Source organism: Onychostoma macrolepis, chromosome 05 (genome assembly GCF_012432095.1).
Source record: "Onychostoma macrolepis isolate SWU-2019 chromosome 05, ASM1243209v1, whole genome shotgun sequence".
NCBI classification, from domain to species: domain Eukaryota; kingdom Metazoa; phylum Chordata; class Actinopteri; order Cypriniformes; family Cyprinidae; genus Onychostoma; species Onychostoma macrolepis.
Window position 1 is genome coordinate 33,043,243 of NC_081159.1, and position 12,834 is coordinate 33,056,076.

A 12,834-nucleotide genomic window follows, 5' to 3' on the forward strand; every position below is an offset into this window, starting at 1 on the left:
TCGTTGTTTTGAACTGGTTCTTTTGGTTGATTTGAGAGAATCGATTCGCTTTTTAAAGCACTCGAATTGCGGACATGGTTGTGTTCATTTTGTTTAAAAATGTGTGAGGTGAGGTTGGAAACGTAAAAAGCCATCGGCTGTATATGGATATATTTACTTCGTTATAAACCATGACGTAAATAAATATCCTTATTAAGTTATGCCGTGAACGAATTGATGATTCGTTTTATGAATTGGTTCATTAGATTAACCGTTCGAACTAACCGATTCGCTAAAATGATTCTGACTTTCCGATAGTAAGCCGAAGTGCCGCTCCTGGAATCGGTTTCAGCGTACATCAGACGTGTGGTTGGGTGGGTTGGTTCTCTGTGTAGGTGGCGAAAGAGGAAAAGCTGGTGCAATCCAACTTGCCAACTCCCGTGCTAAAGGACAGCCTCTCCCAATAACGACAGCAGGGCTTTTATCTTGCACGCCCTTTTTGGATTTCAAGTTGTATCTGTGTAATTCCTATGTCATGTGTAAGGTCATTTTGAGCTGTTATCATAAAAGTATCGATTAAGCGAGTTATTGCTAAGAGATAACAGATATAACAACAACAAAAAACGGAGCACCATCTAACACTTTGACTTTCTCAGCTTGTGTAGCTTAAATCCTTCTTTTTTTTTTCTTTTTTTTTTCACATTCACGCTTGTCTAGTACAAAAAGCCTATTAGTTTCATAATTACAGTGTATGGAAGTGAAATTTTATATATATAAACTTTCACTTCCATACATTGTAATTATATATGGGTCAATGACGTGCTAAATTTTCTGTCCGATTGCATTCTTTCAGTTAAAAATTGGTTTAGATGCATAAAAAACATGCCATATATAAGAAGTACCTCTCCCACATATGTACCAACTTTAACTTTTCAAAAAAACATTAGTTATTTGTCATTTTTCTGTTATTCAAAGTGTCAAAACATCATGTGGTGCGACCGTCCGGCCATAACTGTTGTTTTGGAAACATCTTTGAAATTACCCTAAATTTATTCAGAATAATTTTCTGCACTATTTTGGCATGATTTCCAAAGTGTTTTGTAATCCTGTATAAAATTGCAAAGCATTTGTATATATATTTCCATCATAATATTCAAACAAACTTTGTCCGATAATATCATGTGATGCGACCATCAAGAAACTACCATTTTGGTACTTTTATGTTGAAATACATTCAAAGATAGGACGTTGCATCATATAACAACTTGCCAAGGACCCATAGAAGCATCAAGCAGGTTTGTAACTCTCTTTCAAATTTGAAAAAAAAACAAACAAAAAAAAACTTTTTAATGGCTGGTATGCAGTTACCATATTTGGATATCATGCGGTATGACCTCAAAAAAACAATGAATATTAAGTTATTTCTACAAGCATTTATTTTTATTATAAATGTCAACAAATACTGTTTTGTGGCTCTTTAATGTGTCGTGACAGATCGCTGTAGCACCTCAGTTCAAGCAGCATGTGAACCGATCATCTCTTACTAGTTATAGCACAAAATAAATATGAATGAATATCAGAAGGTATCTTGTTTCAACTGTGAAAAGATGTCAATACACACTATTTTTCAAGTTCAAGTCCACCGACGTTAACCTACTCTCCTGTCTGGTTTGTTTGCCAGACAAAAATGGAACATTTGGCATTATGATTGCTCAGATTGCCTGTTAATCAAACTCCTGGCGAAGGGTCAGTTGAGCAGCTAAGGTTGGGGAAAGTTTAGAAATAACTGGGTCTAAAAAAATCACTGCAGTTAATACCATATGGCTGAACTTTAAACGCGTTTCTTTAGATTTTTAATGATGTAAAGTCTTTGTGTCATTTGGAGTGACCACTCATCATGTGGTGCGACCAATAATAGCAATAATTGTATTAAATTAAAAATAAATTTTCTAATTTCTTCGGCTTAAATATGAATCACTGCTACAGTATGCTTAAGTGAATGGTATTTTTAAAATATTTTTATTTGTATGCAGTTTACAGAAAATAATAAGTCTGCTAACGACAATTAAGAAGGCAAGTCTGAAATTATAGAACAAAAATATGAAATCATTATTTAGAAAAACTCAAATGAAATGCAAATACTTTCTCTAAACACTTTAATTACTGAGAATATCTAAAAAAAAATGTTAAGCATGTTAAGGAAATTAATTAATTTGAATATAAATCATGGTCACACCACATGACATTTTTTAAGGCTACGGCCAATTCATCTAGATTAAAAAAACACTAAAATCGCTTAATTTTATTACGAATTTATGTGTACACAACCTTCTTAATGTTTGAACAACTACAAAAGATATTATTATTTTTTGTTTAAAAATTTGCCTTAGATGTCCTTAGATGTCAATGACCCATATATATATATATATATATATATATATATATATATATATATATATATATATATATATATAGGCCTATATAATATAGCAAGTAGTAGGCTAAACATGCGCATTTATTGTCAGGGTTTTGTGACAGAGCCCCGACACTCCTGTTTTGTCCTTTTCTTGTGTGAGCGTGCGGTCTCGAGTGAGCTCGAGCTGCGCGCTCTCTTGTCTGTGTGCTCTGTTTCATGCTTGGAGCATGGCACTCATTAAAACTGAGAGGGGATTGGGCCTTTTCTGTGATTGCCCCTAAATTGTGGAATAGCCTTCCATTGTGTATCAGAACTGATAAAACATTGTCTAAGTTAGACAATGGCTAAGTTAAGACCCCATCTGTTTTCTCTGGCTTTTAATGTATTGTAGAGATTAATTTATTTTCTTTAAATTGTTTTGCTTTGTCTTGCTTTGAATGTTGTTTAAGTGCATTAATGTAAAGCACTTTGGTCAACTTTAAGTTGTTTTAAACTGTGCTCTAGAAATAAATTGACATTGGCTCATGTCTTGTATGGTTTCGGTTCTGTGCTCGTGTTTGGACACTCACGCTCTATGTCTTGTCTTTCATGTGAGCGCACAAGCTGTGTGTTCATTCACTTGCCGTGCGCTCTTGTCTTGTGAGTGCTTGGTTTATGTTTTCATTGTCCTGTTTTGTGCTAACACGCAGTCATTAGTTAGTCATTAGTTCATGTTATGTTTTGTGTGAACACGCAGCTTATGAGTTTCTCATAGTTGCGTGTTCATGTCTTGTTTTTTGTGAGCACATGACCTGTGAATGCTTTCATTGGCCATGTGCTTGCGTTTTTGTTTTGTGTAAGCACATGGCTTTTGTTTTGTTTCTTTCTGTGTGCCATGTGTTCTCATGTCTATTGTCTAAACCTGGCCACCTTGTTACCTGATTATTGGTTCGGTCAGTTGTTCCACCTGTGTTTCCCTTGTTACCTGCCTTGTTTGCTCCCTATTTATTCTACTTGTGTTTGCAGTCCTGTGCCCGTTTGTTATTGCATGTTTCCAGTCGTATTCCTCGCCTGTTCCTGTCCCAGCTTAGCCTGTCAAGTTGCCAGCTGTGTTTTTCCCCCATGGGGTAAATTTTGTTGTTTGTTTTGTTTATTTTTTACTAAATAAAACCAATTCATTCCTGCAATTGAGTCTTCGTCTCATACCTTCCCAACTGATACATATTGGGGTAAGATGGAAACTTGACAGTGAGAGGAATACTTCAAAAATATGTGTTAGATTATATTACACTCTCTGCCAAATATGTAAAACTATCTTTAAATAGCCTACCTGAATTTTTTTTTTTTTTTTTCAGAATTGATCGTTTTTAAGAACCATTATTGATAATTCAGCAACAATAAGTAGTGTATTGTATTGTAAATATTTATATAGAATATACTGATTAGCAACAACATTAAAACCATTGACAGGTGAAGCGAATAACACTAATAAATATAACAAGTGCTATAACTATAATGTGTTAATAACTAGCAAGTGAACAGTCAGATCTTGAATTTCATGTATTAGAAGCAGGTAAATGGGCAAGTGAAAAGATCTGTGTGACTTTGACAAGGGCTAAATAGTGATAGATGACTGAGTCACAGCATTTCCAAAACGGTAAGACTTGTGGGGTGTTCCCAGTATGCAGGTTAGTGCCTACCAAAAGTTCAAGAAAGGAAAACTATTAAACCACTGTCAGGCTCATTGAAGCACTTGGTAAACGAAGCTGGTCTGATTACACAGAAGAGCTACTATAGCTCAGATTTCTGAAAAACAATGCTGTCTATGATAGAAACGTGTCAGAACACAGAGAACATTACAGTTTGCTGAGTATGGGGCTGCATAGCAGCGGACCAGCCAAGAGTGGCCATGATGATCCCTGTTCACCACTGAAAGCAACAATGGGAACGTGAGCATCAGAACTGGACCATGGAGCAATGGAAGAAGGTTACCTGGTCTGATGAATCACATTTTGGTGATCAGGTGAATGGCCGGGGGCACATGCATCGTTTACCTGGGAAAGAGATGGCAGCTGAATGCACTATGGGAAGAAGGCAGGCCTGTTGGAAAACTTTAATCCCTGCCATTCACTTTGACATGATCCACCTAATTACAGATTGTTTCAGACCACCCCTTCATGGCAATGGTGTTCCCTGATGGCAGTGGCTTTTTTCAGCAGGATAATGCACCGTGTCACACAGCAAAAATTGTTCAGGAAAGGTTTAAGGATGTGTTGCCTTGGCCTCCAAATTGCCCAGGATCCATGGGATGTGCTGGACCAACAAATCCAATCCATGGAGACTCCTCCTCGTAGCTTGCAAGATTTAAAGGATCTGCTGCTAATATATTTATGCCAGATACCACATATGTTTAGAAATCCTGTAGAGCAGTGTTGGGCTAGTTAATCAAAGAATGCAATGTATTACTCATTACTAGTTACTCCTTTCAAAAGTAATATTGTTGCTTTACTTATTACTTTCTGGCAACAGTAATTAGTTACACTACTAGTTACATTACTTTTTCTTCACACCCCACAGAAGTTGTAACTGTGTATCTTCCAGATAAAATTCTTCTAGAATGTTACTAACAACATATTTCTGCCTCATCATTTGACCAAAATCAACATTGGATCACAGTCAGAAGTTATTACAAACACTCAATATTGATTGATAGTGGCATTCAAGTACAAGTGTTGTATTAATCTCATTAATTGTCATGTGTAGCTTGAAGTAATTTTTCCGTTACCCATATGCGATTAAATTTCGTTATGTATTTTATCAAATCACATGAGTTTGTAAGAAACTGTTTAATTTTCTAAAAATATTTTTAATTATATTAATATAACGTACCACATGCTGATGTAATACAATATTTCTATCTGCCGAATGTAAGCTTTTCCATATTCCAAGCTTGCCTGCTGCACTGGGGACATCACGTGCATGTGCGAGTCATGAAAATTATGAAAATAAATCTAGGAATTATTTGATTGTTAGATTTTAAATCAGCGGGGTTGAGGCATCAAACGTAACTAAGCTGTTTTATGGAAAGTAACTGTAATATTATTACTGAAATGTTATTAGTAAGTAGTTACACTACTAGTTACTGCAAAAAGTAATATTATTACAGTAACTAAATTACTAGTAACTAGTTACTGCCCAACACTGCTGTAGAGTACATGCCTTCATGCATCAGAGCTGTTTTGGCAACACGAGAGGGACCTAGACAATATTAGGCAGGTAGTTTTAATATTGTGGCCGATCAGTGTATATAGTGATAGTGGAATTTTCATATTAGACAGCAGGAATCTATTCTTTGGTCTTACAGATTTGAATGACATCTTTAAAACCAACAATGATAACCACTGCTATACACATTTGTATAGCTGGACCTTTGACTCAAAATGTTCTAGCTATTGAGATACAGCCCTTGTTAAAAACGTCCCCATGTGCCATCTAACCCATGTCTCCCGTTTTATATTGTTAATGACAACATCAGTATATAATATTGGTCTGTTAAAAGTGTATTTATATTTCACAAATCGTAGATGATCACTTGACATATATACATACTGTATATACTGCATATTCATCTTGCCTCATGTATTAACATGCTTTGTTAGGTATAATCGGATGCAGTGAGTTTGAATGCTTGTGCAGCAGTTTGCGTATTAAGAGATTAGCACAGGTTACAGGATAAAGGACGCAGACACACTGGGCTTTCACTGTGCATGCTGCCATCAATCATCATCCTTCATTATCTGTATTTGATATCCAGCTATTTATGTATGTAAGAACGTGGTTGCATGTCTACCTGGCTCATGCGATTGTGCAGATCTTTCTGCTTGCTTATTATGTGCATAAATACACCTGAATGCTATTGTGTAGATGTGTAGAAGTTTGAAAGAAAGAATCGATAAAAAGACAGAAGCAGGTGAATGCATCTAGTTCCACAAAATATCACTACACGACAAAGCGGTTCAAAATGTCAGATTTTATTAGACCTGACAGTTTTCTGACAGTTCTGCGAGTGCAGTACAGTGTTTCATAGCAGAGCATTGAGCATCATCTACACCATCTTTAAACACTTACAATGCATTTAATTCCATGCTGAATGCAAAACAAAAAACATGCAATTAACATTGGATGAGAAAATAATAATACGGTAATAGAGAATATGAAAATATGAAATCGAGTTTCTTCAGATATATTATATATTTTATAATATATATATATTGATTAATCATTTCCAGCATCAAATAATTTGCTTGTCCACACTGCAAGCGAAAATACAGTGCAATCAAAACCTATTAAAACGTACTTAATATACAGTACAGCAATTTGGAGGTTGATTTTGGGCCAGTGAGATTTCTTTGTGGGCGGCGCTGCTCAGTGTGAAGCCAAAGACATAGAAACCACGTAACAATGTGTCCTAGCATTTGTCAAGGTCGCGGATGGTTAAAACAAGAACTTTGTTTTGGAAGAGAAAGTTTTATCTTCGCACGCCTGGGTAGTATATGGTGTAAGATTCAGATGATTAGAAGGGGCTTACCCTTGTGAAAAAGAAGTTCACTTTAGCATACTTTAAAAAAAGAGTACTTATTACAGAAATAATATACTTTAACAATACTTACTTAAGTGCAAATTGAATATTATGAATTAAATGTTATTTACAATTGCTTTTTTAATTTGCGAATGCTTTTTTTGACCCACTTAAGTAAATCTTTATATGTAATTTCATAATTAGTTGTACATGGTTAAAGTTTGTTAAATGTACTGACAAATATTTATGGAAAACTAAAATATACTTTAATGTCATGTCTATTGAAACGTATATGTCATGTATTTAAATTTATGTGTAGTTACACTCTTGTAATGATGAAGTTGCAATTTAGTAATACCGAATAACAACAATTAAAATTAAACACTTTACACATGCTTTAGTAGGCTAGTCAATGCATCAAAATAAGTGTACCTCTGTAAAGCAGGAAAAAAACCTAACCTGACATTATAACAAAGTGCACTTTTTAAAAGTGTACTTAAGAAACATTGTTATGCAAGTTGACTAAGTACACTTAAGTGGCCTTTTATTTTCTTAATGTTATATTACCTGCAAGTACAGTTTTTGAAATGCACCACAAGTGCACATTCACTACAGTTAAGCGCACTTCTTTTTCACAAGGGTATTGATTTGCATCTTTCTGTTATTCCAATCATTTACATACATCCATGTGGTAGCGTAGTATTACAACATAGGCTATTTTACACAATCAGCCTCTTTTAGGTATATGACATGATTTTGTAAATGGGAAGAAATAAAATAGAACTTTCTACTGCTCAGTCATTCAAATATTCAACCATTCATGGTGGAAATTTAAGCATAATGCTAGTCATTTCCCAGGCATAACTGCACCAGGTTTTCCCTGACAGGAATGAACAGACGTTTACTCACCCCAAGACTAGCAATATCATATGTTTGCCATAAAAATGTGTGGAGTAGGGTGCTGCAGAATTGACAGTGGAATCATTCATCAAAAGAAATATTTCTCATTAAATTGGGTGAAATGTTGATGCCGTTAATTTATTTTAGAAACAACCATTTTAGTGTATTAATGAAATATACAACTCTTTCAGATGTAGGTCATTAAGACTGATATATAAAAATACCAAAACATGAATTATTTGATTAGTTGTCAGCACTCTCAGCCTCCAACTGGAAACATTTCAGTGGTCAGATAAATCTGACTCTTTAGCTCGTGGTGGTTGTTCCAGTGGCCCCTTCTTCCAGTTTGGCTTCAGAAGGGTTTACCTGGTTCAGCAACAGGAGCTTCAGCACAGGATCCATATATTCCATGAAGGTCTCCTTCACTCCCTTCTCAAGCAAGTAGCCCTCGGTTTCAATCTCCACATTCTCCTGTCCAGCGACGGCCTCCATGGATGTCTGCAGGAGGCGCACACTGGCCATCACTGAGCTCTGTAGAAAAAATGCAATTGACATAGAATATGAGAAAATGGGTCAAAATAGCTGGTTTGTAGAAGTAAAATCTGGTCTAATAAATATCTGGTCATTGCATGTTTTGAATGTTGCTCGCTCTTTGATGAATCACTTTATGTTCACGTTGGATAAAAGTGTCCACTAAATGCGTAAATGTAAATTAAGTAACATATACAAGCCTACAACAAAATACTAGTAAATATACTATGCAAGCAATGAACTGTACATTTATAAAGCACATATTCTACATGACCATATTCTACATCCCTAATCCTACCCAATACCTAAACTTAACACAACTACCTAACTAACTATTAATAAGCAGCAAATTAGGAGTTTGTTGAGGCAAAAATTGTAGTTAATGGTTTGTTAATAGTGAGAATTGGACCTTAAAATAAAGTGTGACTTTTTTTTTTCATTGTTAAATAATGTAGCTAACTCATGTTCACAAACTGAACCTTATTGTAAAGTGTTCCCAAATTTAGCTTTTGTAGCACATGATACATGGTACAAGAAATTCTAGGGAACTAAACTGGCAAATTAAATTGTCAACAAAACTAACTGATCTTAGTCAGGGTTGTATATTAGATGTGAATGAAAACAAAAACCGGTGGTCTGTTTCATCTTGAAAGGTGATTGAAGACATTTATGTCTATCCCTTGGAGTCTCATTTTCATTTATGCCAAAATAAATATAGTTTATACCCTGATTAGGTCCATTGTCTGCATGCAAAACCTTTAACAGTGTACCTGAAGCAGAAAGACAGACAGAACTACAGCTCCAATAGTGTTCATCAGCCCCATGTAATAGTTGACCAGGGCTTCTCTGCAACCACGAATGAAGATGTTCAGTTCTTCGGTCTGGTGGTCGTAGTTGTAGTGGGCGGTGTTGTTGGTGATTTTGTACTGGATACAGGGTCTGGGAGAACTAGGGTTACAGCAACTGAAGGGCACACCGTCAACCAAGTAACGGCCATCCACATTGCTCTTAATGCGGCTGGAAGATTGAGAAGGAAATGGAAGAAAAGAACCTTGAATCATTGCAAACTGTTATGATATTGTTGCTCATAAAGCTACCAATAGTTCACTGAAAACTTTCTTACTTCATGCTAAAATTTCATTGTACTCACCAAAAAGATTGTTGTATTTACAAATACATCTAAGAGTCCATATTTGAACTTGGTATTAGAATTTGTCTTTTGTGATCTGATAACAAGTCATCAGCCAAGACACTGTTCACTCCAGATATTAACATGAATCTTAAATGCATTTTTGTGAACACTTGTGGTCGTATTTGTGCATGGTCTTTGATTTTGTGACTATACTGAGTATGAACGGTTTTGGACACTTAAGACACTCTTAACAATCATGAATGCCACTGTGTTAGAAATAAAATATCAAATGAATGATGCTAGAGCTTTTCCTAGAACTTAATGAGCCATATTGGTCTGAAAGTGATTTATAATGGATGTATGAAGTCTTAAGTTCTCCTCAAGTGTCCCTATAGGTGTCTTAAATAGAGCAAATAGAGATGGTAAAAGGATAGTCGACCCAAAAATGAAAATTCTCTCATTTACTCACCCTCATGTTGTTCTAAAACTGTATACATTTCTTTACATGGTAACACTTTAGTGTAGGGACCAATTCTCACTATTAACTCATTGATTATTACTGCATATTTCTAGCATATTACCTGTTTATTAGTACTTATAAAGCACATATTAATGCTTTATTCTGCATGACCATATTTTAGATCCCTTAATCCTATCCCATAATCAAATTACGAGTTTATTGAAGCAAAAGTCGTAGTTAATAGTGAGAATCGGTCCCCAAAATAAAGTGTGACCCTTTATTCTGTGGAAAATAAAAGAAGTAGAAACATTCTTCAAAATATGTTATTTTGTGCTCTGCAGAAGAAAGTCATACACATTTGGAATGGGATGAAGGTGTGTAAATGATGACACGATTTTCATATTTGGATGAACTACTGTATCCTTTTAAGACTTTGAATTGACATTCCCATTGACTCACTCCTTAACTTCCTTAGTGCTGAAATCCAGGTAACGGTTGCTGATCCACTGCACCTCAAACCAATCCCTGTAGTCGTTATTACCACAGCACTGGAACTCCATCTGAAGGCGATCAATGGTCTGCTTCTGGAAGCATCGGCCTGGAGTGTCGGTGTCCTTGTAGAAGCGGATGCCGTTCTTCAAGCCGATTTTCAGGGAGGTCTCCAGGCTGCCCTTCATGGCGTAACTCAAGATGACTGAAATCAGCATGAGGGTGGTGAAGAATATTGAGCATCCAAAATAGGGCTTCAGGAGGGTCTTCCATCGTGGGAAACGCCCAGGATCTAGGGCATCCTGGCAGATTCGACTGGCAAAGTAATTGATGCCCATCGAAGCCAGACCAACAATCATCAAGGTGTTGGGCACACAGTGGATGTCTGTGTTGTCCATTACCTAAAGGACAAGATGTTAATGTCAGTCCATTTTGAGCTCAGATTTCTGTTTTTTTTTTTTTTTTAAATTAGCTACTTTTTATTAGAGTAGATTATATGTAATACAGAGCAAACTAACCCCTAAATTAGCCGTAATAACTTATATACATTTGGAGAATACGGCAGAGCTTTTGGATGATACATTAACAGCAAGCGGTGGCTTATTTTTTTCATTATGATTAAGGTAAATTTCATCATTCATTGGGACTGTAGTAAACCAATTAGTAAGTCATTAAGCTTCGTGAAAGGATTTCTATCTTTTCTTTAAAGGAAAAAATATAATTAAAAAAATTATTTATTATTTCAGTTAAACTTTATTCGAGCTTATTTTAATTCAACCTTAACCCTATCCCAATAAACAAATGTTTTTATTTTGTTTTATTTTTTTCAGTTAAGCCTGGCTATATGGCTGTTTTACACAGAATGATTAACTTGCCATTGCATATATATTTGGGTAAATCAGAATTTCATTTCTGTTACACATAATATATAATACCTAATATTATCATTCTCATTTTTGGACTGGTCATATAATATATAATGAAGAACATGCAAAAATTATTTGTAGTATCACGCTACGAAATTACAAGTCAATTAAAACAATGGTGCGAAAAACTACAAAATGATATATGTCCTGCATAAGACCGATGCCAGTCTTTATCATCAGGTTGATAATGACCCATCTAGACTGTTGAAGAGCTCCTTTGTAAAGGACAGCTCCTTAAGCCTATTATGACCAGCTTAGATAATATTTATATTCACATAGGTTAATCCCTGCCAGATATTTCTGAAATCTTTGAGCCCTTCACATATTTATTTATTAAGACATTTACAATGTCTTACAATTTATTAAGTCAGTTAAGATAAAGATTCTATAAACGTATATAAACTAAACCAAAGAAACACGCAAACCACACAAAATGTTAATTGCTAAACACTGAATGTCAACGCCTGTTTTGAAGTTCAAAACTAATCAGGGTGTCGTTATGTAATGCATGAAATTATAGGCAAAAAGCATCAAGCAAATGAAAAATATGAGGGTTATATGGATACCTCTCCCCTCCTTCGAAGCTCAGTCTTTAGGAAGCATCCTAAAGTGAAGGTAATCGCTCCACCCAGAGTTGCCAACCATGAGAGCAGCCACAAACCCTGGGCCAGCTTGACCCTTTTCTGAAAAGTGAACTTCATCTTACCCACAACCATTGTGAAAGAGTATTGTGGCGTAAACCTGCGAAAAAGGAAGACTAGTAGAGTGTGGAAAAAATGCAGAAGTGTTCAAACGTGGTCAAAATGTGAATTCTCTAGAGAGAGAGTGTTGAGAATCAGGCTGAAACTGCTGGAGCTTCAAATGAGCTGTGAAAAAAAAATAGGTAACTTTGTGTAAATCCGTTAAGTTTCCTTTCTTTGTTAGAATATGAGATCAATTCGATTTCATCGAAACAGCGCAGCCGATATTCAATATGTCGTGGTCACTTAATCCGTTAGCAAAGGTCAGTCCAGATTTTTTGGTGGTGATCCCCTGTTAGCGATGCTAAAATGAGCCAGATGCCCACTCAATGCTGAGAGTGGTGTCCTTGCACCTTCATGCCCATGGTTGGGTGAGACACACTGGATTTGGCCAAAGTTAGAGGTCTTGGCCGTCTTACCTGTAATCCATAAACTATCCTATTACAACAGCCCTCTCCAATGGGAAACAAGGCCACTGTCTGCTCAGCAAAGCCAGTGGTGCATCGCTGCATTGCGTCACGTTTGTAGAGGATAAAGATGATGAATAACGACAAGGAAGAGATTGGAAGGGCTGTGATTTGCCTTCCTTCAAAGTTCAGTCTAGTTCTAGAGAGTCTCTTGGTTCAGAAGTGAAGATAATCAATTTACTGAGGCATGAGAGCAGCCATAATTTCAGCGCCAACTTGATCCTTCGCAAACAACT

General features: G+C 35.9%; 1 protein-coding gene across 1 annotated transcript; it reads right to left on the reverse strand.

The window, feature by feature from the left end:
* Nucleotides 1-8,159: 8,159 nt before the first annotated feature.
* rom1a (retinal outer segment membrane protein 1a) lies at nt 8,160-12,107 on the reverse strand. Its single transcript, XM_058776061.1, has 4 exons — nt 11,958-12,107; nt 10,436-10,866; nt 9,155-9,401; nt 8,160-8,384 (listed from the first exon to the last, which is right to left on the reverse strand). The coding sequence occupies exons 1-4, from the start codon at nt 12,105-12,107 to the stop codon at nt 8,160-8,162; spliced, it is 1,053 nt and encodes a 350-aa protein (XP_058632044.1).
* Between the last annotated feature and the right edge of the window lie 727 nt (nt 12,108-12,834).

Bases quoted from the DNA above. Each gene is read 5' to 3' on its own strand.
- rom1a (XM_058776061.1), bottom strand. From the start codon at position 12,107: ATGGTTGTGGGTAAGATGAAGTTCACTTTTCAGAAAAGGGTCAAGCTG. The intron at 9,402-10,435 runs GTGAGTCAATGG...TCAATCTTCCAG, and splicing joins AGCACTAAGGAAGTTAAGGA to CCGCATTAAGAGCAATGTGG. The intron at 8,385-9,154 runs GTACACTGTTAA...TTTTTTCTACAG, and splicing joins TGTCTGTCTTTCTGCTTCAG to AGCTCAGTGATGGCCAGTGT.